The sequence below is a fragment of the Montipora capricornis genome, chromosome 3 (genome assembly GCF_036669925.1).
Source record: "Montipora capricornis isolate CH-2021 chromosome 3, ASM3666992v2, whole genome shotgun sequence".
Classification (NCBI taxonomy): Eukaryota; Metazoa; Cnidaria; class Anthozoa; order Scleractinia; family Acroporidae; genus Montipora; species Montipora capricornis.
This window is the reverse complement of record NC_090885.1, coordinates 31,462,583-31,489,322: the sequence shown is the minus strand read 5'-3', so window position 1 is coordinate 31,489,322 and position 26,740 is coordinate 31,462,583. Positions and strand designations below refer to the sequence as shown.

General features: G+C 38.1%; 2 protein-coding genes across 2 annotated transcripts in view; both read right to left on the bottom strand.

The window, feature by feature from the left end:
* The window catches only part of LOC138040088 (EF-hand calcium-binding domain-containing protein 6-like), a 37,269-nt gene extending 17,406 nt beyond the window's left edge, over window positions 1-19,863 (bottom strand). The window contains exons 1-16 of the mRNA XM_068885877.1: window positions 19,491-19,863; window positions 18,952-19,046; window positions 17,665-17,784; window positions 16,760-16,866; window positions 16,539-16,605; window positions 16,133-16,269; window positions 15,551-15,660; window positions 12,692-12,819; window positions 11,329-11,477; window positions 11,118-11,228; window positions 10,891-11,017; window positions 6,763-6,933; window positions 4,379-4,453; window positions 3,104-3,264; window positions 1,660-1,726; window positions 887-987 (exon numbers count right to left, since the gene is read on the bottom strand). Of these exons, the coding sequence (XP_068741978.1) occupies window positions 887-987; window positions 1,660-1,726; window positions 3,104-3,264; window positions 4,379-4,453; window positions 6,763-6,933; window positions 10,891-11,017; window positions 11,118-11,228; window positions 11,329-11,477; window positions 12,692-12,819; window positions 15,551-15,660; window positions 16,133-16,269; window positions 16,539-16,605; window positions 16,760-16,866; window positions 17,665-17,784; window positions 18,952-19,046; window positions 19,491-19,737 (1,973 nt within the window). The 5' untranslated portion in view covers window positions 19,738-19,863. The remainder of the gene's footprint in view (window positions 1-886; window positions 988-1,659; window positions 1,727-3,103; window positions 3,265-4,378; window positions 4,454-6,762; window positions 6,934-10,890; window positions 11,018-11,117; window positions 11,229-11,328; window positions 11,478-12,691; window positions 12,820-15,550; window positions 15,661-16,132; window positions 16,270-16,538; window positions 16,606-16,759; window positions 16,867-17,664; window positions 17,785-18,951; window positions 19,047-19,490) is intronic.
* Window positions 19,864-25,031: 5,168 nt separating this feature from the next.
* LOC138042896 (adenylate cyclase CyaB-like) overlaps window positions 25,032-26,740 on the bottom strand; it is a 4,726-nt gene continuing 3,017 nt past the window's right edge. Inside the window, exons 4-5 of the mRNA XM_068888947.1 lie at window positions 25,673-25,767; window positions 25,032-25,568 (exon numbers count right to left, since the gene is read on the bottom strand). Coding sequence (XP_068745048.1) covers window positions 25,434-25,568; window positions 25,673-25,767 — 230 coding nt within the window. The 3' untranslated portion in view covers window positions 25,032-25,433. The remainder of the gene's footprint in view (window positions 25,569-25,672; window positions 25,768-26,740) is intronic.

The following is a 26,740-nucleotide window of genomic DNA, read 5'->3' as shown; positions in this document are numbered from 1 at the left end:
CTGCTTTTGTATTCACATCTGAAAATAGTTAAGGACGTTCGCGCCCAAAACGCTCCCAGTTACAGATTCTTTTAAAACTTGCCACGCAGAAAGGTAATGATCTACTTTTGCCAAAAAGGCAAAAAAAAAAAGGGGGTATCACCGTGCTCGTTTTCGAGATCATGAGGTGCACTTTTAGAAGCTTCCGTTATTTTAAGACGATCTCAGCTTACAACTCTCAGCAATAAAAAAAGCTACATTAGTGAAATTTAGATCAGGTAAACGTACTCAATTCAACATAACTAATATAACTAAACAAACGTTTGCAGCTGTCTTTTTCTGAGGTGAAATAGACCTTGAAAAACGATACATATTAGTCTAAGAAAGAAAACTTCGGTCGCACGAGAGCATAAAAGGCGAAATATTTGTAACTTCTCTCGTACAGATTGTTTTTGTTTCTTTGTTAAAAATGGACAAAATCAAGAAAGGAAGTGATCTAAGGAAAGAAAAATGGGGATCACCGAGCATTCAAGAGAGTAAAATCGCTGCAAAGTTCTCAAAGTGATTGTCTATTCGCACTGTCACGCCATTGCGTGACATTTCCGAGAAGACCTGGGTCCACAGTTATCCCATAATGCCACATGCTTTCACGTTCCATTCTTGGGGAAAATGTTTGCACCTTTAGCATCGTGTTTACCTTCGTGGTTTGCGATGCATGACGTGTGCTTGACATGCGCGAAAAAATGCGCAGTAGCAATGGGCACGAACGTCCTTAAGTCTTCTCGGATAAGAAACCTGAGCTGTCGGCCATTTCTCGCAACCCTTATTCATGAAATTTTGAGGTAAAATGTAGAACACCCATCTTTCATATCACAGGCCAAAAAATGACGAATGTCGATTGATGTACCTTGTATTTTGATCCTGTTTCAAAAACTGAACGTTTGCTTCATTTTCATCGTGAATTCTTGTACTCAGTCCATTAATATCTCCTCCGATGATGTCAACACCCTTTGGAGTGAAATGAAGAATAATCAAAGTATTGCTTTTATCGTCTCAAATCCACTATGACGAACAGGTTATTGCTTCTTAGTTTGACATTAAACCATTTCACGGATGTTTATCACTAGTAAATTAGGTTTTTCATGAACACGGCTTAAAAATAACCATAAAATACATTGCATTTAACATTCCTTCGGTTCAAGTTGGACAGTCGCCGTTGGCTCAGTTGTATGAGCATCGGGCTACCGTGGGGTCAGGGTCTTTAAATAACTGAGGAGAAAGTGCTAACATTTTAATTACATCCGCAAATGATTAGACTTCTTGGATAAGGGCAGTTTCACTATAAACCGTAGGCCCCTTCTCATAAACTCTGTTATGTGGGACATTAAAGATCCCCTAAACTATTCGGAAAGAGCAGGGAAAGGAGTTTCCCCGGGGTCTGAATTTTGAGGGCCGCAAGTTTATCAGTGTAGTAACACCATTAGATGCTACACTCACTAAATATAGTGTTTACCAATTGGGACCTAATTTCCACGATTGTTCTGTCGTAAAAATAGCAAAGGTCGTGAGTTCCATTCCAGTTAAAGGAAATCAGGTTCTTCAAGTACGCGAGTCTCCATTACGGCAATACATGTAATTCATCGTTTTTATGCCCTTTATGTGGTGTTGTTCTCGACTTACCAATTTTTTAAGAAATTCTTGAAAATCAACGGAGCCATCTGCATTTTCATCACAACGGCTCCACATCCTGAGAAAATCAAATAAGGATCGCTTAAACATAGTTGTGAAGACCATTCAAAGACAGCTTTCCTCTGTACTTGTAAATAATTGTTTTAACTCTAGGTCCTAGGTTCTGTTGATCGGACATAAAGTGAATGGCTGACGCTGTTGCGGTTCATCAGCTCGCCTTACGTCCGTGGTCATGTATCTGTTAGTACTTTTCGGTGTGAATGTCAGTTTGTAACGAAAGCTAAGCCCCTTGCAAACAGACGCAACAACTCCCAAAATTGTTGGTAATTGACTTGTACTTGTTGGTTCTGCAGATGTTGGATGGTGTTGTCAGCGGTGTGCACTCCTAAAAACATAAGGACGTGCGGGTGTATTATGGGTAGGAAACGACCCATAAGACCTTGCAAACATACGAAATTCGGCTGCCATCTTGTTTTCAACATGTTAATGCCTTGCTATCTCCATGGAGACCACATGTAATGCACGTGCGTGGCCCCAACAATGTTGAAAGAGCTGTGCAAAACGGATCCAACACCGTTGCGCTAAACTTCGGCGATCACGGAACGAAAGAAATGTTGGGAGTTGTTGGCTCAGGAGTTTGACCAGTTTTAAACTTCGCGCAACAACTTGCAACATGGTGTGTAAACGGATGCCACGTGTAATACAGCCCAACAATGTTGCGACCGTTTGCATGGAGCTTTACAGTTCACTTTGCAATCAGGTTGATAATAGAGAGCTTTAGATTCTAGTACGAGAACGACTACGAGTACGAGATTTTCTCATACGACAACAGTGAGCGCGCGCAAACCAGCGTCATTTTGGCGGGAAAAACGTGATGCCGTCGTCATTTTAGTACGAGGTTTTGCAAAAATGTCGTCGAATCAAAACAAGTCAACAACACGGTAGCAGTTTGGCATTTTTTGATTAGCAAAAAGGCTCAGTTACCAGCAATAAGAATAACTGAGCAACCTATATTGCTAACAAAGAGTAAGATTAGGCGCACGGGTTATAAATTTCCTTAGTATTTTCGCTAAAAACGGGCAGTCAAAACTCGTACTCGTTCTCGTCCTCGTCGAAGAATCTAAAGCTCTCTATTCCGCCATAGGTTGATGCTACTCTGGTTTGAAGAAATCTATAATGTAAATTAGAGAGTTACGATTCAAAGACCCAACGTGTAGACTCTCCTGTCTAGTGTCTTCATCAGGGGTGACGCAATGTTATTATTAATGGTAATTAGCGTCATCTTATGTTAATGAGGTCTAAAAATCAAATTTGAGTCTTTGAATCCGGTCGTAACATTCTAAGCCACATTCAGATTTATTCAAACGAGAGAAGCATCAAACTAAGGCAAAGCGGAAAAAGCAAAAAAATAAAAAAAATACAAATTTCAACCTACAGGTCAAAGTGCTCATCTGAGACGGGAAGGCAGTATCTCTCCAGAAGCTGTTTCAGCTCACCCCGTGAAATGGAACCATCTCTGTCACAATCAATACCCAGGTATGCTGAGGCAATTGCCTTCCAATTATCCGTTATCTTTGAGCGCAATATATCTTCCACCTAAATAGTACAAATAAACGCAAATATTCATCAAAAAATTTCAAGCAACATATAACCACGAACCGTATGTTAAATAACGATACATTGTATTGTCGTGTGGTCCGAGGCAAGGAAAATATGAGTATACATATGTTTAAATGACGTATGGCCAATATTCATTGAATCATACCATTTTCAAAATCACGCCTCAGCCAGTGACTAAAAGTTCCTACCTGATGCCCAGACCGTCTCTGCCCCGTGGTAAGGTTAGCCTTGACGGGCTACAAGTTCTTGGAACCAGGAAGCTTGCAAAGTTCAACCAGACGGGGACCAAGGCCGGTGCTTCAAATAATAGCCGGGCTGGTCAAACATGTTTTTGTTAAGACACGACCCGTTTTTGGCAGGTCAAACTGCAACAGTCGTAACTCTTGCAATAGTAATCCCAGATTGCACAGTAAACTGAATCCAAGTAGGTTTGGCGATAAAAATTTCAAGTGTATAGTTTTACTACTCTTCGTTTAAATGTACATATGACAAATCAGTCGGAAGATAGTACTCAGAGTCTTTAATTTTAAAGTTACACTTGTAAATTTTGGTTAGAGTTAAAAAGGTGGTCGGATTCTCCAGGTTTTGGGGCTTTTGTTCGCCTTTCGCACTTTGCAGCAAACGATACGCGGGGTATTCTCGGTGCAGCGAGACAAGTTAATTTGTGAGGGTGCTATCCCATCAATAGATCATTTTATTTAAGAGTCAATGATAACTAGCGGAAGGTAAAACCTTCTACTAATTGGGAACACTTAAAGTAAACAAAATAAAGGAGGACACGATGATTTGCGGTCGTGATAGGACTTGATGAAATCGTGGAAATTTGCGACTATCGAGAATTTCTTAAGCACTAAATTGTCTAGCTTTATATATTTCTGTCCCTTGTGATTATCAAATAGTTAAAAGTTAAAATTTCTTTGAACGAGTAAATGACTGGACAACAAAGTTCCGCAATCCACGGGTTTTGTTCGGTCAATACCCAATTCTGCCCGGACATCGTCCGTTCACCGGCCGCTATTTGACACCGTGCTGAAGGTTCAACACTGACAGAGAACTTTCATTAATTACAATAAGAAACTAAACAGCTTACAGTTGACCAGGCCAGAACAGCTGGAGGTGAAACACTCTTTGGAGAATGATCTGACATCAGCCAAGGGTGTGCACCCTGAAAAAGAATTGTCAGTATACAATCTGAAGTCAGATATCTGCTGCAATGCATTTATCACGAGAGACGTCAAGCAATGACAACAGATACTGCAACGGCAGCACCAATGAAATATGAATATTATTGGTTTCTTTAGGAAACTTATTTTCGCCTTTTAGCACAATAGTCCGCCGCCATACCATGCAACACAACAACTTGAAGTAACCAAATTCATGGTTTCGACAACTGTGAACCTTTCACATATTACTTTTAATCTAATCCAATCGATTATTCCATTTCAAATTGACATTTTTGTCAGCGTTGTAGCCTCCATGGAAAATGTTTTCGTGTGGTTTCAGAACAAAGAAAGACACAGGAATGGGATCTTTGGATCTTTGGGAGATATTGAAATATCTCGACAACAAAAACTGCGAGACAGGGAGGCGCAAAATGCGTCCAAAACCAATAAAAATCAGTTTTTGTCTCTAGAACGCTTCTGCGCAGGCTATTCGTGTTGCCATTGCAACTATAAATTATATGCGAGAGTACACTTGTTTTATTCAAGGCTTTTTTTTTTCGCAAGTTCAGTATACCGTGTATCGTTTAAGGTGATTCCTTAGTAATAGAAGTTGTCGTAAGATTTTTTTAAAACTTTTCTCGATTGTTCCCTATATTATGGTGACTCGAAATGTGCAATTAAAAAAGTAGGTCACCAAGCTCGTTTGAGAGACATAACTTGCTCAAGTTACTCATTTAATCATTGCGCCTTCATCTATCAAGGACAAGTTTATTCCATCGGTTCAGGCTACGTTTTGCACGAACAGGAAGCACAGCTTTGACGTAATTCTTGAAATAACAAAACAGGTGAATTGTGTTGCTCAAAAGGAATAATTTAATGTTTGTTTTATGGCACAGGCACAAGTCTTGAAAAGGCACTGACTACAAATGTTCTTCGGGTGCGTGATCACGAGGAGACAATTTTGTGTCCACGAGTGATGGCTACGAATACTATCTTTCCTGTAACTTTTTTTTCTGACGTAAATTTTTTGTAATTTTTTTACAGCGCAAAGAAGATGAGTAAGAGAATAAAATTATGCCAAAAAAAAGATAGGTCACCAACCTCATTTAGGAGAAAACAGAAAGCAAACCAAGCTCGACCCCTCGACAACACGTCTCCCCGATAGCGCGGTTTCACTTTCACAGTCGGACTTAAATCTTCTTTAGCATTATCAAGGCTATCACTCGACTTTTTGTTTTGTGAGAGTCCAAAACGTTTCTTGTTTTGCTCTTTACTGCTGTGCTCTGAAAACGGCCATTCTTCTTTCTAGCGAGCTTTCCCTCACGAAAGGTCGGCATTTTGAAATGTTTTTGGCCACGTTCGATATATCAATATTCACACATTGGTACGAGTCTTTATGGTTAAATTTAAACATTGTTTTGTTTAGAAATATCCCTAGAGACTTGTGATACAAAGAGCCAATAAAGTTTAACATAAAGACTCTTAGCCATGCCTGAAAACGAACGGGGCTTACACTGTGTTATGCGCAGAACAGGATGCGCAGTGCAATACAAGGGAATCACCTTAAGCTCCTAAACATAGGCAGCGCACGATCCTCTCATTAAAGACACAAAATGTTGAGTATGAGACATCTATTAAATGTGACCACATTAGTGCAACGTGACTACGTGATCACGTGATCAAAAGAAAAGGTAACCCACCCGCAAATTTTAAGGACCGTGCCAGCTATTTTCATTGCGCATACGTTCTGCGCATCTCAAGATTCTCAGATTTCCTATGGGTAGTGCTTATTAATACAGGGATACTTTTGCACGGTTCAAAACTATACGGAAAAAGCAGAACTTACCAAATGCTATTGGTATCCAAAAAGAAAATTGGGGGTAACCATGCATTTTTCAGAGATAATTAAGCCTCAATTTGGAAAAGAATGCCATACATTGCTTTGTATTTTAAAGCTTTTCACAAATAATGTTGACTAATTATCTTCGAAAAATGCGTGGTTACCCCAACTTTCTTTAATAACATTTGTTAAGGTCTGCTTTTCCCGCATATTCAGTAAACCGCGCAAAAATGCCTTTGAATTAGTAGTGAATTAATTTAAAGGAAATATTGCAGTTCAATGTAATTAAGGAGACGTTTATACCTGCACTTTACAGAAGTAGCAGTTGCAATTCTCTAAAACAAAAAGCTATTAAGCCGCTGCACTTGTAAATACAGATTTAAAGATTAATTTTACAACATCAATCCCAGGTTGTAGATTAGCTCCCATTTTTCATGTACTAAAAGACAACAGCGTCAGACGCTGACAAACCTCTGTTTCTCTTTGTTCAAATCTGTCCAAGAAATCCAAATAAGACACGTATCCCTTGTTGTAAGGATCAACCTTGGCCATCAACTCATGGAATTGTTGTTGACTCATTCGAAAACAAAAGCTCTCTAAGATACGCCTGAAGTCACGTTTAGTGACACGTCCATCTTTATTCTGAAGAACAAATAAATTACCAGAAGTTTTTTTAAGAAAATCTCTTCATCTAATCTAATCTCGTGAAAATCAATTGTCACCAGTTTAGACATGCCTTCATAGCACTAATATACAGTCGTCACACTGATAGTCATTTCGGCCAGGAATAAACACAATTATCTAGTTTTCTTACCACACAGGTTTGTCACATTAATAGCATGTCAGTCCCAACGAACGGTATACAATTTTGAGAATGAGAACACTAAACTGCAGCCAGCAATGAAAATGTCATTATGTTTTTGAGGTTTGCTTACAAATCTACTGAACTTTACTGTCACCGTTAACATTGTTGAATTATTAAGATGTTCATTGTTTTCTGATTGTTGAAGTCACCGAAACATAGTTGACAATAATATTACTGTTTGCATGGTCCACGAAAGTTAATGTCACAGTCCCAAACCTAACAAAAGAGGGCCCAGGGATTATGTGGCAAATATAAAAAGAAGTCTCAAGGACACTCTATGGTCAGTAGAGTCGCTACCTGCATGATTCTCGACCATTATTTTGTATTGAAGAGGTTCTGACGTTTTTAACCCATTTAGATGGACTGATTTTTAAGTATGCAATTAAACAAATGATTGTAGGCTTAATTATTATAAAAATATTTATACGATTAACTAAATTAACGAAAAACTGAAAACCATACAGACTTTTTAATCTTTTTACTAAGTGAGCACACAAGTTGTTTTCTTAACTTGCTCATTAACTGCTTGTAGTAAGTGAGGTAGAAAACAGTCAAGCAGTAATAGTGTTATTCGTCTTTTGGTTGTTTGATATGTAAACCAAGGTGATTTTCTCAAACCATTTTCCCAGTGCAGGCAGCATCTCTGTATTTTTTCAGGGTAATTTTGACATTTTGATTTCTGTTCCTGGTTTTCAATTCCAATTCTGAGTTCTGGTTCTGGATTGGGTTATTCCAGAATAAATCTGCATCCCCCCTTCTTCCCTGACAGATGGACATGTCCTCCCACCCCCTTTCCCACCCACCCCAATTTCAGAAGGGATTAGGCCTCCCCCCCCCCCCCCACTGGATTTCTGAAGCAAAAGACTCTCCCTCCCGACTACTATTGATCTCAGACGTCCTTTCAAATGACTTTTTTTTCACTCCGCTTCACGCACCGTCGAGCTCGTTCTGCGGTTCTGATCATGTGATAAGAAATTATTTCCCGCGGGAGGCAAAACATCAACTGGGGCCAAATGAAATTTGAACAGTTGCTTATTGAGTCAGATCTTAAAATCCGAAATTTAACACAAAATCTCAAGACGTATTTCCTTATAAATTATGTCAGGGAAGGATTTCAAACAACAAAATCCCGGTAAAATCAAGATTTTCTGTTCGATTGAAAATCCGAAAGACCCTCCCTATAAAGCGGACAGACGCCTTTTAAATGAAAGGTAATGTTTTCAAGGTGCGAACATATTTTTCGTGCAACCAAGAAACAGGGCTAGTATACTTTAAACTTGGCCTAGAAAATATCCCATAGTCGTTCTATCAGATAAAAGATGAAAGCGCAAAAGTTGAATACCAGAAATTTATTACATGAAATTTACCACTGCGATGTTTAACAATGTATAATAATCAAATAATGAAATTGAACAATAAAATTTGAAATTCCTTGCATTGCATATTTTTCCCATGCAGTGTATCAATAATATGTTATTGAAACTAAGACACTAACAAAGGTGAACATTTATACATTTTGTAGAACAGTAACAAAAACCATGTCTGTGTGTGTTTCCCACAAGAAAATCAGCAGTTGAAACGCAAGGCAACTGGTATTTACACAGGAATGTCAATACTTCAAGCGCGCTTCTTAAAGTGAAGAACAGGCAAAAAGTAAACAAAAAAACCGTGAAGTTTTGGTCATTTATCAGATTTACGACATCTACCAGAACCGATAATCCAGAACATGATTGCTGCTTCTCCTGGCTGACCCGGGGTCTATGTTTGGTTTTGTGACGTGATCTCGCATAACGTACGATTCTTTCACTGAAGCAATTTTTCGCTGATCATCAAGACTGTCTTGCTTAAGTGTTCAAAGCTTGTAAACTCAGGGGATGTCTTTGCATGGCATTCGATAATTTCGCAACGATCGAAAGGTCTTAAACGAAACGGTCGCCATGATAATTCCCACTATCAAGAAAACAGGTGCAGCTTCACATTTCATTTGGTCCCAGGTTGAACTTTTGCCGCTCGCGAGCAAGAATTTTCATCACGTGGTCAGCATTTTTCAAACCGAAGAACGACCTCAACGGTGCGTGAAGCGGAGTGAAAAAAAAGTCATTTGAAAGGACGTCGAAGATCAATAGTAGATTTCCAGAATAACTCATGAGCCATAAATTCAATTTATTCAATATAATATACTTACACTTGAATTAAATACACTACAAAAGTTAAAGTAATAAAAGAGTACAAGAGATAAACATGCACTTGTATAAGCATAAAGTCTTATCTTTTTTTGACACAGAAGAAACTCTGCATTGTCGACTAAGTTGAGGTCTGAGAAACTAAACATGGTATCTCCCAAATTTGGAACTTCAGACTTACGGTAACTTGAATTTAATATTTGACCTCCAAGAGCCTGTAGGTCTATTCTGCAGTGGAACTCAAGCATTCGTGTCGTAAACGACTTTTCCCTATCATTGCTCTGTCATGAATAGAAAGACTCCCGACTTTCGCATACTGAAGTGAAAGTAGCTAGCTAGTTAGCAGATATGAAATCATTTTCCAATCAAAGTGTGAATTTTGAAAATCCCAGAAACAAAATCATGCCAATTTTTAAATGTCAACTTCACCAAACTTGCACGAAGTTATGCTCAGCGGCACGCTTGGGCCTGAGTACGACAAAACAAATACTGTCAGGCGTTACACACGACAACGGCTCTCTTTAGGTTTGTCACACATTTTCTGCGTATTTTTTTTGAGATTATAAAAGAACCTGTTGAGATAACTTGAAGTACATAAGGTAAGAAATATGTATTCTAACCAGAAAGATTTCTAATTTTTTCAGATTCAGATGGGGCTCGAGTGTCACAGGTCTACAAGTTTGAGGAAATGACCCCGAAGAATATGTTTAGGTTCAAGCCCGGCGGGTCTAATTTGCAAGTCGCAGGTCGCGGGTTGCAGGTCATTGTTTCACCAATACAGAAAGTATCCTAAACATTCATAAAAGCTAACCTTAGGCCTAAAAACGTTTGTTTAGGCCTAATTAGGCCTAAGGTTAGCTTTTAAGAATGTTTAGGATACTCTCTGTATTGGTGAAACAATGCCCTGCAACCCGCGACCTTGGGTTGCCATAGCCTTTGACCCCCTTCCAGAAACCCATCCGTCTTGGGGTGCGGATTTTTTCTGGAATAACCCATTCTGGATTCCTGATTACCCATACACTATAATAAGTTCTTAACTTACTATTTTGTGGAACTACAATAAGCGGTACTGTTTTGAGACACTTTTCCCTGTTAAGGAATCTCGGATATCTCCCTTCCTCTAAATCTTTTCATCTAACCCCCTCTCCCCTTAACATGTTGTTTTCTTATCGTCAACACTTCCTTTTTCTGTTACCAACATTGAACGGATGAGGCAGGGGGAAAGGGAGGAGTACGAGAGGAAAATGTAACGTTCAAGTGATTTTTGCCTAATAGGGCATTTCCGAGTTTGTGTCTGCCTCCTCTTCAAAGTGAGTCTAAGTGCGAAGTTTTTTTTATGAAAATTAGTTTTCATTCATATGTAAAGTAGAACTAATTACCATCACAAAAACTTCGCACTTAGACTCGCTATAAAGAGGAGGCAGACACGAACTCGGAAATGGCCTATAATTGTGGTCTTCCCAGTTCAGTGTCTCAACTACTTTTGTCGCTTATTGTAGCTGAAGATCAACCGGTCAGTTTCATGTAATACATATTTCATTGAACACTTACATCATCAAAAACAAGGAACGCTTGCTTTATAGATGAGAAGCTGTTCATGATCCTGTCATGAAGTAGTTTCCAAATATCCTCCGTTGATGGCATCGCATTTTCCTCTGCTTCACGTACTGGGTTATACCTGAATACAAAAAAGAAAAAGGGAAAGGGAATGACTATTGAAGAAATTGTCAATCAAGGATCACCCACAGATGCTGAGAGTAAGAAATAGTGCAGCATACTTGTGACTTGGTTTAATAGGAATAGTTTGGCCATCTCCAGTGGCAACTGGCATTTGAAACTTGTCAAGAAACTGAACATATGGTATCTTGTGATTTGCTTGGATTTCACACCTGCAGAATTAAAAAAAAAAAAAAAATTAGTTGGTAGCAGCTGAGAATTTATCAATGTTTTGTGATATACACATAGTTTTTAAATGTCAATTATGTTTACCTGTGCATGAGCTCCACAAATAACTTATCTGACATCGGGAAAGCAAAGTTACACAGCACGCGCTTGAGCTCATCGAGTGTGACAAAGCCATCACCACGCTTATCAAAGGCAACAAATGCTCGGCTGATGTTGCCATGATTTTCATGTATCTGGAAGAGTAAGGATTATAGTAAAGATTATAGTATTGCATCGTTTTAAAGACTAAATCTGACGGCCACAAAGGGTTGCAACAGATGGAAAAATTTCCCCTTCTCTCCCTTCAATGTTGATGTTTATATGGCTTTGAGGTGAAAAACCAACTGGGAAATGCAACATTGACAGGAGGGAGGAGGAGGGTTGTGTTATTAATAGTTTGGATGTGATTTACGCACTGTTCTAGTGAAGTGTTAAGACTTAAGTTATGACCGAAGTTGCACGGCTGATGTTGCTATGATTTTCAAGCATCTGAATGGGTGGAGAGTATTCATACACTTTAACAAAGATTATAGTATTGCATCATCTTGTTAACCCAACTCTTCAATTTCAGAATGAGCTGTCACTACAGCATAAGTCTATCAAGAGTGTGCAACTAATTAGAGGCATTTAAAAAGTTAAAAGCTTGAAAAATGGTTGGAAAAGTTACAAGTTGACATAAACATTGTTGCAAAAAAACTACCTTGTTGGGAACAGCGTATATCCTAAGAACAGTTTTAGAACAATAAGAGAAAGAAGTAACATATTATCCCTAGTCATTTTTTTCTTACAACCCGCCCAATAGTGTTGACTTTATTCGGCAATGACAGCCTGAGCATGAATCTGCTTGTTCTCCAGATGATAATAATTTAATAATAATAACAATAATAATAATAATAAAAATAATAATAATAATAACAATAATAATAATAACAATAATAATAATGATAATAATAATAATAATAATAATAATAATAACTTTCTTTACGTGGCAAGGTTATTTAGCCAAGCATGAGTGCTCCACTAATGGGGGTCTAAATTGATCAACTGAAATTGGAACAAATCGAATCAAAATTAATGTTGGTTGTTGAGGAGAGGGGAAAACTGGAATACCAGGGAAAAACCTTTTGGAGCAGAGTAGAAAACCAACAAACTCAACCCACATATGGCATCAAATCCAGAAATCAATCCCGGGCCACATTGGTGGAAGGCGTGTGCTCTCACCACTGTGCCAGCCCTGCTCCCTCAATATGGTAGTTTCATGCTTTTAGGCTTCTTGCAATTGCTTTGAGTTCGAGTTGCTTCTTTAACTGCCCTGAACATTTTTGATCAAAAAATGTAAATTAAACTTGCAAGACATACAACACATGACTTGTGCATCATTCACAAAAGCAAATGTTCATTGTTGTACCTTTTTTCTAAGTTTCTGCTCCAGATCTGTAAGTGTGAGAACTGGTGGAGTCTGCTGCTTGCTCTGATGATTTGAGCCACCTAGTCTGCTGTTAATTGCTGCAAGTTTCACTTGCTGTTGGTTTTCACCTTGGACAAAATGCATGAATAAATTCTTCAAAATTTTGAACAAGCCTTTAGTGCAGGTAATTTTCCCTGAATCACACAGGCTGGTGTAGAATTAAATTTACATACTCAAAGTTTGGTTGCAGAAATTCACTGAGGAACCTGCCGATTTTTTCCTCGTTGCACGAGTGATTTTCTTTCCTTCCAGTGAGTAGACAAGTGTTTCTCCTCCATCAAAATGATCTTGCAATAGAATGTGCCTGATGGGCAAATTTTTCCGGATATTTGGGAAGGTACATGATCTTTTGCGACTACTTGTGTGCAGGCGATAAAATGGTGTGTAGAATGTGAAATTGTTTTTAGCATTATCAACTGCATAGCCTTGATTAGGTCGTCTTGGTTGCACACCAAGGTTAAATGGAGTTTTTAAGGCCAAAAACATTTTATGTGTTTAGATAAAACACAGCCTCTTCGTGTTCGCTAAGGCTTAGTTGATGCATGGAATTTACATGTATATATACATGTAACATTATACAATGTATATGTAGTCGCTAACAACAGTGTTGCTAAGGAAATTTGTTTAATTTTTCACAACTTGTCATAAATGAGCAAAACTTAATATTAATGCTTTACCTACCTTTTAATAGGCCGAGAATTCACATGTTTTAAAAACAATCTTTGGGTGTTGATATAATCATAAAATTAATGATGAAAGTGTCACTCACAAGAAACCTCTCAAACTAACAATAAATTAAAAGCTCTAAATTTCTATAGATATTCGTGCAAAAAAATTTGTCCCTCTTCCAACAATAATTCATTACATTTGTCAAAGTTTATCATTACATACAGCCATCATTCAGGTTACATTTGTGTAATATACCAGCAATAAATTTATTCACACTCTACAGCCTATAAATATTTAAAAACAAACATTGGATTTTTCCCTTTGTCATTGAATCCTCTGAATTAAAGATAATTTATGTGTCTGAGTAATATGTCTTATTAGTACAGTAGTACATATCCGCTTACACATAGCAAGAAAGAAAGAGCTTATTAGTAAGGTAAAAAAATATATTTTAAGAAAACAATGAGTTTAAAGCTATTCAACAACAAAAAGATTTTTTTTTGCTGGGCAGGCATGATCAACATTTACAGTATAATTATTAATGTTACTGTATAATACTTTTCAATTTCAATAATAGAAAGGCAAGACTGAAACGGGGTCGTTGTAATGAATTGTAACCCATTGTTAGTCCGGAGTTTATGCAGAAAAACCATGTAAAATGTAAAAGAAAATGACCAATATGATATATAATACCTTGGTTAAAACACAAGGCAGCTGCAACTATAGCCTTACAATATTAACTAATTAGTGCATATAAAATTAAATTGAGGAGATTGCAAATCAAATCAGGTTAAGTGAGATCAAATGAAATGTTTTTTTCTTTTTTTTGTTTAACTTAATAATTCTTTATTGAAACAAATTGATATTAATACAGCAAATTATTAACTTACATGTACCTACATCGTACATAATTTAATGTTACAACTAATATAACTAATATAACTAATATTACTAATACTAATAATTAATACAACAAATTAACACTGATATTATTATAATATTATTATTACAAAACTCAAACAAACTACAAATGTTTACAAAGTATAATGTAAATAATATAAATGAAATGAAATGTTGGTGTTTGATGAGAGGGTCAACCACACAACCCAGGGAAAAACCTTTCACAGCGAAGTTAATAAAAGAACCAACAAACTTAATCCACAATAAAACAAAGATGCACTCACAAGACATACATGAATTGGTGGAAAACGAGAGCTCTTTAACCATTTCCCTACCTTTTCTTGTCTGTAATTATAACATGAAAAATTCTAGCAGTAGCATGATGAGTTGATATTTATTTTTCCATGCTCAAACACTATTTTTAACTGATTGCTGTAAGTGCCTATAAATGTCCAATTTTTTTGCGTGCCAAAATAAGATTTATTTGTTTCATTGAATACACAATATTATATCATTAATTTAACAAATTATGTCAGTTTTTCATGCATCTGTCCTGTTACATGAATTTCGTCACATGTAACATTAATAAATTGTCAAAGTAGCAATGGATCCGCAGATTACATTTGTACTTTGACAATGTTATGATGAAATTTATTGTCAATAACAGGACAGACACATGAAAAACTGACATCTATTCGTTTTTTACCACAACAAAAAGGCAGAGAGGTCAAAATTAAGTCAAAAGACAAGAAGAACACGAGTCAGACAAAAATGCGAGAAACTTCAATTTTATTCAATCTGATGCTTGTCAAATTCATAATTTGCCTCGCTCTATTATTGGCCAATGGAAAAAACTGAGACTTTCTATTGGTTAAAAACTGACAGATTGATGTATGTTTCACAAAATTTTGAATAAATTAACCCATCGACATCCATACTGGCCAGACGATTTTACTCGTCAATGGGGAACCCCTGGTAGTCAAATTTTATGGGTTAAACTCTTCCAAATGCATAAATTATAAATTTATGTGTCTGTGCGCTTATTGATCATATGATAAAAAAAATTTGCAAGCATTGTAAAACCCATTGACACCTCAAATGCCCTAGGATTGCCCCCAGTTGATGAGGAAAATCATCTGGCGTCAGACTAAGTGAAATCTGTTGAGTCTCACTCCCAGGGGTCCATGGATTAATACATGTACATAATTGTACACATGTACCTATTCTTACCTATTTTATTTACTTGGCTCTTCGTCTTTGCATTGACTCCAAGTCGTTTAAGAAAGTCCATGTACTCAATAGTATGTCCATTACGTGTCATGTCAAATTTAGACCATAACCTGCAAAAGTCAGCTGTTGAGTTAAAAAGGTACTGACTGCATGCTACCAGTGTGGTTGTTTGTATGGCAGTTATTGCAGTTAGCTCCATCAAAAATGTAAATTGAAATTATTGTATGTGCATTGTAGAGTAAGGACAATGTGTGAGCCTGAGCAAGCTATTTTGAAGCACTACTTAAATGTGAGTCAACCTAGAATCACACAGTTACTGAAAGGTAACTGTTTTAGAATGGGTGCTTAGACTTAAACACTGTTATCAGGGCTATTTGAAGCGCTAACTCACATGGCTCAAATTACTTGCTGGTTCGCAGATTGTCCAGCACCTACAGTATTACAGTATATAGTAAATGATGAGTTTTACTGCCCAGGATAAAATATTAGAGGGCCTGACATACGACTGGAACAAAATCAAAAGTTAACTTTTAAAAACAAAATAAAGCAGAGTTGCAATATTCTATCAAAATTAATGCTCACTTGTTAAACTGCTCATCTGTAAGTCTGCAACAAAAGTTTTCTATCACCCTTCTCAATTCATGCCTCTGAATTTGCCCATCTCTGTTGTAATCAAAAAGCCTCAGTGCTTTCATCACACTTTGTAACTGGCCTCCAATCTAAAAGAAATACAAAGTCATACAATCCTAATTCTCCTCACTGGGTCATGTTTAATAACAGGACAACTGTGCACTGACAGTAAATGACAATGATCATCCTTAAACATTCTGAACCAGTTAAAATCTCTAGCTGCAATAACTTTACTTAGTCTATTAAAGGTGGCTCTGATGCTGTTCTTTTGGCCCTGCTGAAATTTTTTTCCAGCTTCATTGATCCTTGCAATAAGTCACACAAACACAACATATACAGTCACTACAGTGTACAATACCTTTGTTCTCAATTTATCTTCAATTTCATCCATGCTGGAATCTTTTGGGGATTTTGTCTGATTGAACCTGCACAATTAAGAAACAACAACACCAACACTAAAGCAATAATAATTTTCATGTTCTCAGCCAGATGAAGTAGTTGTATTGCTTCTAAATGAAGGCCTTCAACTGGAGACATTCTGACATACATGTACTCGCAAAAATAATGTATTGAACCTACTTGTGCAGGGTACCAAGAAAGCGAAGTGCATCTGGTGTTCCTCCTCTCTGGTAATAATGCTCTAAGAACTCCAAATAGGACACCGTTCCATCTTTATTTGTTCCAACCTTATTCATGTAACACATATTAAAAGATGCAACTTAAAATTCTTCATGTATAATGTACCTCTCTACTCATGGTCCATGGGTGCAACAAGATATTGTTACTGGGGTAATTATAAATTATAAAAAGCTGAAAATACAATTTTTGCATACAGCTGTAAACAATCAACAACCCAACATGCAAATCAGCAAAAAACAAAAAAGGGAAAGCTGTTCATTAAAAATAATCATATGGAGGTCTTGAAGAGCAATGCAATAAGTATTAATTTAAGTATATATACTTTATTAGGTTGAAGTTCTTTTTCCTAAAAAACCTGTAAAATGAGTCTTTTACAGACGGAGTATCATGAATGATGTCAATAGATATCACCAGGGACAGATTCCAAATAGCCAGCATATTTCAATGTACGTTGCTTAGAACTGAAATGACTATAAGACATGCAAGTCTACAGGTGTTGAGGAAGCTCCAATCACTGGTTTTAAAGCAGATTCAGTATTAAGCTCTCTAGGAGGGTTCTTGCTGTATAGAGCACTGGATGCTGCATTTTGGAGTTTTCAGGTTGTTGGTGTTCAGTATTTTGTTAAATTAATTTAAGGCCAGAAGAAATATACAAACAAAGATATTAGGCCGTCTCATTTCCTCTCACTGGAAGTATGCATGACTGTATATTTTATGCATGTATTCATGTACAAATATTATTTGCTGATTTAATTGGGTCAAAATGTACACATACAAAACAAGAACTATACTGCATTCATTTGGATAGGGATTAAACATATCCTTGTTTACTCTTAAATGGTTACCTTCATTAAGAGTTGTTCAAACTGGTCATCTGTGAGTGGAATGCAGAAGGACTCCAGAGCTCTCTTGAATTCACTCTGTGTGATAGTGTGAGTTTTTTCCGCATCAAATGCCTGAAATGCCTGGCCAAAAAAACAAGAAGAGAAAATAATGCATTAAATAAATTCTAATTAACATATCCCTAAAATTATGTCACTAACTACTTCATGAGTCATTTTCACAGCTGGTCAATTTGACAATTATGGTTAAAGTTTATACACAATAGACACAAAATCTGTCGAGATGAATTATGCATCTCTCATGTTATCCATGATCTAGTGTAAAGAGGTGACAAGCTATCTGGCGCATAATGTTTGGGATGTACTTGCAAATATGCGTCTGCTACCGAGCTTTCATCTGGTATAAAGAGGGACACGTACGCCACTGCGTCTGCATGGACTATCCAGTTTAGTGCATCACTGAAGACAATTTAAAGTGGATAGTTTATCTAGATGCATTATGCATCTTGTGCCTGTCTCAACAGATGCAGAAAAAAGTTCGCCAAAGCTCACACGCATCCCAGAACAATTATGCATCTCCAGTATAAGAACAGCTAATGTCTTTAATTGTGGGGGTCCCACAAAAGGGCTATTAGTTTCGTTATCATCATTGATTATCATTATTGAGGCCCTGCCGGGAAGGGGGGTGGGGGGGGGGGTCCCGTGTCACTTGTCACTTGTCTGAATTTAAGAGATCTTATGTTGGTGCTTTGTCAATGTTTCACGTTGCTATGACCGTTGCTGTCCGAAATTTAAAGAAAGGATGTCGTTTGTTGCGATTTCACTACTTTTTCGGCCACGTAACTCCTCAGAATTAATACCCTGGCAGAGCCTGGTTATTATTTAAGTTTTTCAAGAAATACTGAATTATGTAAAACGTCGCTGAACATCAAGGAAAAGGTGTAGTTGCATTTAAAGAGAAAAAAGCCAGAAAAAAAGCTGCAGTTAATATTTTTAAAAAATGACCTTTAGTTGACTCACCGGCCAACGGAATTCCTCAAAGCAATACAGGCATAAATTACTTCGAAGATCTACCACTTTGGGTGGCTTTACCGAAAATGCGAGTTAAATTTCCCTTTAGTCTCCCCATTTACATTCCCAAACTCTGAAAAGGGGATCATTGTGATGAGTAATATAGGTATTATATAATTTATTAGGTAGTAATATGGCCGATAATTTTGAAGTAAAGGTCGCGCTCTAATTAAATCCCGAAAAAAATAGTCAGTTGTGAAAATTCTCTGCAATATTCACCTGGCGTAACTCGGCAGCGTTGACTCGCAATTTCTCCCTCAGCCGAGATTCAATTTCGATGAAGCTTAAGTTCGCGTCTGCGGACCGAGGTGTTCCTGAAATGCAAGGAATGAGAGGAAAGCGCTTGTTGTCATCATGAAGCAAAGCCAAGGTTACTGGACAATGAACGACCATCTTTGATTCTTGGTACTCCAACGAGTACAAAGTTCTAACGCAGTTGCGATGATTTTATGAGCAATCGTGTTCACTGGTAATTAGCTCGCGCGGGTTGTCAATGACGTTTTTGCTTTGTTCTACCCTCTATTTCCACGATCAGCAAGATGGAAGCGCGTGGAGTCATTACACGTAATTGTTCCAATAATTCCCGATTTGTCATCCTAAAATATTCTAAACGAAATTTAACACAATGGAAGATACAAAGTTAAAACCTTTTAACTTTGTGAAATAAGCCAGGTATTTCCCTCCACCATGTTTTCACAACCAAATTATAACTGAAACGATTAAAAGCCAAAAGGGCAGCAAATGAAGTTACTCCTCACCCCAACTCAATCTAGATCCCTGCCTTCCAGGAGAAAGGATCAAAAAGTTTGATGAAATTCCCTTTGGTCCACGTGGAGAAACAATGACTGTTTCTGCTCGGGAACTGTTCTGAGAATGGGGACGATCAAGTGTTCCATAAACACTTGATTTTCTGGAGGCTGGTCTTGGAATGATCGTCAACGCACGCGAAGACGGACGTAGATCCGAAAAATTGTGAACTGCGGGAGCCACAGCCACCTTTGCCATCGCATTTGAACAAAATATATAATAGCAACTAAAATTTTGAATTATTTTGCCTCAAAACTTCCTCCGATTCTTGATTAGCAGAGAGTGGCCATTTTGCGGTCATGTTGTTGTGTTGTTACCATGATTCAATGCAGGATGACGCTGTTGCTAAGCACATGTTTCAATTGTTCCGCTCTTAGGACAGAGTTACGATCTGCAGACCAGGTGTAAAATGCCGACTGAGGTTATAATTTAACTGTTGAAAAAGCCCAAACCCAGTGGTCTGCAGTCTGCGTTTTACACTGACCGGTTACCGGTACCCAAAACTAGGCCGATTGCAGTTTCTTAGGTTTTTTTGGTTTGAGGCTAGTTACTATATCTTGTAAGTATATCATTACGTTCTTGAGAAGTTGTGTTCGATCATGAGCCCTTTCCGCTCACGTTTACGATAGATTACATGTTGCATTTCTTATGGCTGGGAAGGTAGAGTCGACAGAGAAACGAATCCAAAATGTTGAATTCAAATGCTATTAAATTAAGTACACAAAATACCCAACAAATAAATGTGTAGAATAGCAAATCACAAAAATACAACAACTGGCCATTTTTTTAATCGAATAAAGCTATTAAAAACCCAGCCAAAAATAACCCGACCCAGTGGGAAATTGTCCAACCCAGTGATGGTTTTTCCGAAAACTACGGTGGCCCACATCTGCCACGGCAAAACTTACTTTTCCACGGCAAAACTTACTTCAAAACTTACTTTCTCACGGCAAAACTTACTTTTCCACGACAAAACTTACTTACTCACGGCAAAACTTACTTTTTGCCTAAAATATGGAATTCGGAAAGGGAATCTGGAAACGGAATCCGGAATCCGGAATACAGTGAAAGTGGTAGAAAGGCTAAAATTACCACGGAAAGCAATAAGCTCAACGATTCATTTAGTAAGGTACTCCTAACGTCGACGATAAATAAAGTTGATAAAGCATCTCGTTTAATTGTGTGTATTCGCAGTGGAGATAAACAATGTAGGCACCCACCCTGTTTGGTATTTTCTTTTCTCTCATCCTCCAACACGCCTTAGAGTTCTGCAGTGAGGGAGGCCTTCTCCACCGTACATGCCACGACGGAAAGCTACTGTACTTGACCCGTCTCCGCGCTAAGACAAAAGTGAAGACAGTGCTGTCCAGAGAGATGCCCTCTGCCGACAAAGCTGCCATTGTCAGCCACCCAGAGAGCAGACACCAAGAGATCCTAGACCGATCCGCGACTGCCTGCCATGACTTTGGCTTTACCATCATCATAAAGACTGAGGTATTGGCAATGCCGGGGACCGATGCTGAGCCGACCATCCTGATCAGCAACCAAGCACTCAACTCTGTGGACGCCTTCAAGTACCTTGCCCCCACAATCACCTCCAATCTCTCCCTGGATAGTGACTTGAATGCTCTGTATGCGTCCTCGTCACCCTGTTGTATGGGAGAGAAACATGGCCTACATACACGAGATAGACAAGAAGATAGACTGAACACACTCTACTTCAGATTCCTCCGCAAAATTTTTGAGATCACCTGGAAGGATAAAATCACCAACCAGGCAGTACTTGAAACTGCAGAACTGCCAACTATCCAGTACCTCCTCTCAGAGCGTAGACTACGCCGTTGGCTAGGCCATTGGCCCCGAGCGCCTTCCAAAAGACCTACTCTATGGACAGCTGTCTCAAGGCAAACGATCGACAGGACGGCCGCTTCTTCGCTACAAAGACGTCTGCAAACGAGACATGAAAGGCAACCACGTTGAATCAGTGTCGGCAACTCGGAATGCCTGGCTGACGACCGTGTTAAGTCGAGGGTAGCTGTAAAGACGGGCTGCAAACGGGCAGAGGTAGAGAGGCTGAGCACCTGAGTGGAAAAGAGACAGAGGAAGGAGACTTCCACGCGTCGAACGCGATAATTTACGCAGTGTTTACACTGCCACAGGCATTGCCTATTCAGAGTCGGTCTTCGCAGTCACGAGCATAAGTGCATATCACCATGATCAACTGCCTACAAGGATTAAGGAGGCCATGATATATGTACTTTGAACTAAGTCGTAATCCAACAGCATTTTTCACTGAATTTTCTCTTTAGAAATTTTTCGAATGAATTTCTTTCTTTCTTTTTTTTTTTTAATCAAGAAAGTTGTTATACTTATTGCACCCAGTATAGTGTGAAGGGCCTGGAAGATCGATAACAGACCCAGTATATTTGTGTTAAGGCAGATCATTTTCCATTCCGATGAGTTGACCGTGAGTCCAACTAGACTCTCTCTGGCTGCACTCGTATATGCGTATGATTCGTCATTTTTTAAGGTAAAATAGTCACACTTTACAACAGGGAAAGATGAGTCTATTCAGGCTGAATCTCCCAAGAGTTATCTTAGCTTACAGCGGTTATCAGTCACACGCCCTCAACGATTTGTTTTCATTTTTCGAAACTAAATTGATTGACTGACGTCCACCCAAAAAATGAAAAATGAAACAAGATGTCGTTGAGGGGCACGTGTGAATGGTAACCGCTATAAGTACTTGGGAAGAAATTGTTTTGATTTGAAATAAGCTGAAAATTGTTTTAGATATTACCTATTTTCCTGTATGTTTTTAGAAAGAGGGATCTGATAAGAAAATTTTTCATTTCCGTGTGGTAAAATGCTTTTCCATAAGTATTGTACGTATGCAAGGATGCGTTCGATCGATAAAAGAGTGTTGCTGAGTGTTGCTGCAAATTAAAACACCAAAAGTATGCGCGCGCAATGAAGGAAGGGCAGGTACGAAACACAGGTCACATGTCCCAAGTCACAGGTCATTGTTTAACCAAAACTGAAACAACCCTAACTGTTTACAAATGCTAAGGTTAGCTTTCATGGATGTTTAGGATACTTTCTGAATTGTTAAAATAATGACCTGTGACTGTGTTTTGTACCTGCCATTCCATCAGTGAGCGCGCATACTTTTGACGTTTTAGTTTGCAGCAACATCCAGTTAATTTGCAGCAACTCGTTTTGTTTGTTTGTTTGTTTTATTTTTATTTCATTTGCAGCATGTCCCTTGTGGGCCACCGTATATATACGAAAAGTGAATTTTAAGATCGCTTATTTTCACTTTCAAATTTCGCGGGCGCAGCCATCTTGAATGATTGTGACGTGTTACGGTTGTCCTATTGTTCTGACAGAAAGAGCTTTTGTCTAATAACAATAGGGCAACCGTAACACGTCACAACTATTCAATATGACGGCGCCCACGAAATTTGAAAACAATGATAGGCGATTCTAAAACTTATTTATTTCAGATACAAACACTTTGAGAATATTTTAGACGGACTTGACTGTAACGGTTAGTTCCCGTAATTTAAAGTTATTTTTTTGTTGAAGTGGAGGTCGCAACGAGACAAGTTGCACGAATCATTGCCCAACGTAATCTACTTTCCGCAACGTTTGCAACGAATTCTTTAAGCATTGCGCAGTGTAATGTATGTCCTGTAAGTTGTGACGCAACGATTTGCGGCACCAGCCAATGAAAATGTTCCTTTTACCTCATGTGATCATCGAAACGGGACAAGTTGCATGAAACGTTGCTCGGTTTAACACCCGTAAAACACCTTGTTTCGTAATGTGGGAACGTTTGTAGAAATGGCGTTCCGATACAAGTTGCACGAAAAATTGCACAGTGTAACAGCGCCTTAGTTCTATTGTGCATTTTGCTGCACCGAACAAAGTCAACCGAGATTATAACTCGGATCCCTCTCAGGTATTCCGAGTAATTATTCCACGAGGGCGCGCTTTATATGAAGTGATAGATAACCAACGAGGCGCGTAGCGCCGAGTTGGTTATAATAATCTTATATCCAGCAAGCCCGAGTAGAATAATTGTTTCATTAAAAATTCCAGGATCAACAACTCTTCCATGTCGACCAAAGCATGGATTTCTGCATCGGTCAATTCCGGTCCAAAACGTCTATTGTCGGCCATGCTGATGGCAGGAAATGAAAAACAAGTTCGAACACATTGGTCTACAATGGGGTTTGGCTAAGTGTGCAGCTGTTGATATCCAAAGAGGAAAGATCTGCCCCACACCTAACATCAATCAGAGCGATCAGAACGAAGAATTGAAAATGCTAAATGAAACTGATCAATGCAAGTTCCTACTAGGTAAATATAAAAACGCTACACAACTTGAAGAACAAGTTTATATTACGGACGTGGGCGAAGAATACATCAAACGTCTATGGGTCATCTGGACGAGTAACGTCTCCGTACCACGAAAGATCAGAGCTACAAACACCTTTGCAGTGTCCCTTTTACAATACCATATGTGGACAGCCAAAAAGAAGATTAATGATCTGAAAGACGCTGACAGAACAACGAGATAAATAATACGAGAAAGTAGCGCAATGCACAACAACGAGTCAGTAAGGCTCTTTTACCTCCCAGGAAACCTAGGGGGTAGTGGCCTTGAGTCCATAAAAGACACCTACAAACTCACTAAAATCAAAATGGCAAACTACATAAATAACTGTAAAGACAAGGGAGTACAAGTAGTAAACGCCCATGAAATGGAAAAGATCAGCAAAAACAGGAAATCCCTATTTAAGGATGCAAACATGCAAGTACGCAGCAGAATACAGCTTAACGTGTGAATTCGATAACACGAACACAATCCTCAAAGACATTGATGGGAAAACCACTCAAATAAACTCACAAAGCCCACAAGCCATAAAAGACCCTCTACGACAAGCACTGCAAAAGAAATACATAGAGAACATGAAAGAACAGGCATGGCTAGGTGCACTAACGACCAAACAACTCGAAGACCCTGATATGGTACTGAACGCAAACCAAGTCTTCAGAAAATGGAAAAACATACCGGACATCGTGTATAGTGTCAACAAAGACATCAGACAGCAACTCTTACTAACAAGAACTTATCAACAGACAAAACTACAAACAATGAGACAGTTAAAAGATTCTATGGGTATATAATATTATAACGATTAAAGCAGTGTTACATGTAACGCAGAAACAACAAAGCATAGGTGTCACCAGCATTGTTGTAGACGAAAATACATTGAAGGAACAAATAAAGATACCATAATAATAATATTAATAATAATAATAATAATAATAATAATAATAATAATGATAAATCAAGCTTCCATATAAAGAATGGGTTCAAGGGTAATAGCGTTTTGGTCCATTACAAACGATACAAACGTTGGCTGGGAATGGGTAACCTTTGTTTTTGCACAGAAAAAGCCACAAAACTTAAATTCGCAACAACTGTTAATACGTACAATTTTATTGTCTTACAAAATGAATTTTACTTAATAAAGAGTGGTGCTTATTTAGAATAGATTCGTTCAATTCGTTGAAAAGCCCCTCGGCAGACTACGGAGAAACAGTCTAATTAACTTAGTACACCGTATTGTATCATTTCAATGCTTGGGTTTACCTCGTTTGCTTCAGGTCTGTTCAACACTATTTCGCCCCCACTGGCACCCCCTACATACAGTATGTACATATATAATATAGTGAGATCTCATCTCAGGCAGCCAGATCTGTGTAGCTCCCAGATTTGATAGTTGGGTAGAGGGTTCTCTGTCGCAGAATGAAGTTTTGAAGGAGAATTCCACCGATTGACTAAACAACTTCATTACTTCGAAACCCAACAATAATTAGGGCTACGCATTTTGTGACGAAAGCAAGTCTATATATGCGCCCTTAACAAGATCTGCATCTTTCAATCCTAGCTTTGACATTAAGTCTTTCGCAATCGCCTCTCCTTCTGTTGCACTCTGATTTTCTTTCATAACTACCTGGAAGAATAATAATATGATTGACGTCACTTGAATTTATTCTTAAAATTAATGTTCAATAGGATTACACAAAGTGCAGCAGGTAAAGAAGGACAACAGCAAACCTCTAACTCCATAAAATGTCCCAAGCCTTCAACATCATCACAGTGTACTCTGGTTTGACCCACAAGATACAAGAGACGTCTTTTCTTGACAATACCTTGAGCAATATGAGAGGATGCACAAGACATTTATCACGCTATTTTTGCACAAAAATATTTTAAATTAGTATTCATGATAAATATATTTATCTTCATATTTTTAGCCAAGATGCAAAAAAAAAAACATTTTGATACTAGTTGAGGCTATATTTTTTGCAAATGTTTTATGCTCTTGAATGAATTGATTTAAATGAAATGAAAATTTAACTGAAGGTCACGGTATTTCAATACAAACCCCAGTGATTTTAGTATCTAAATGCAACCTACATGTAGAAAGCATTTAAATGGAATGATTGAAATGAAAAAAAGCAGTGGGACCTAGGTAAAACAATGACACCTTTAGTTTCACTGCCATTCATTGGTGAATCAAGCAAGAAATCAACTGGAAAAGTGGCTTCAATAAAACCTCCATGCAAAAATTGATTCCTGGGGGGGTGGGGGGAGTTAACAGAGAAGTCATTTTAATGGTTCAGGGAGATGGGTTAATCAACTGGGCCAATATAGTAAAATGACCACCATAAAGAAATTGGAAAGCTGACATTTCTTGAGTGTCAATCCTTCGTCTTATTGAATGAAGGGAAAATGCTCAAAATGTCAGCTTTCTATTTTTATGGTGGTTAATTTACCTTATCAACCCAGTTGATAAACCTATCTCTGTGTTTCACTTCCCCACCAAAGCATCACCACAGTTTCTTTTAATTAGAAACTGGATGGTAGGAAAGAAAAGGAAGACCCCTAATAGCGAACATCGAAGACCCAAAAACCCAAAATGAAGACCCCTAAAAGACAAAAGCTATGACCCAGAAACAAGAAAACAAAGACCCCGCAAAACGAAAGCAAGGACCCCAGAAAAAAAAAAAACTCAAAAACATGAAACATGAAAAGAAGACAACAAGAACAAAGATCCAAAACCTCAGAACACTAACACATGCAATGTTGGGCTTTTAAATTTTATGCTTGTTTTCGTGTTTT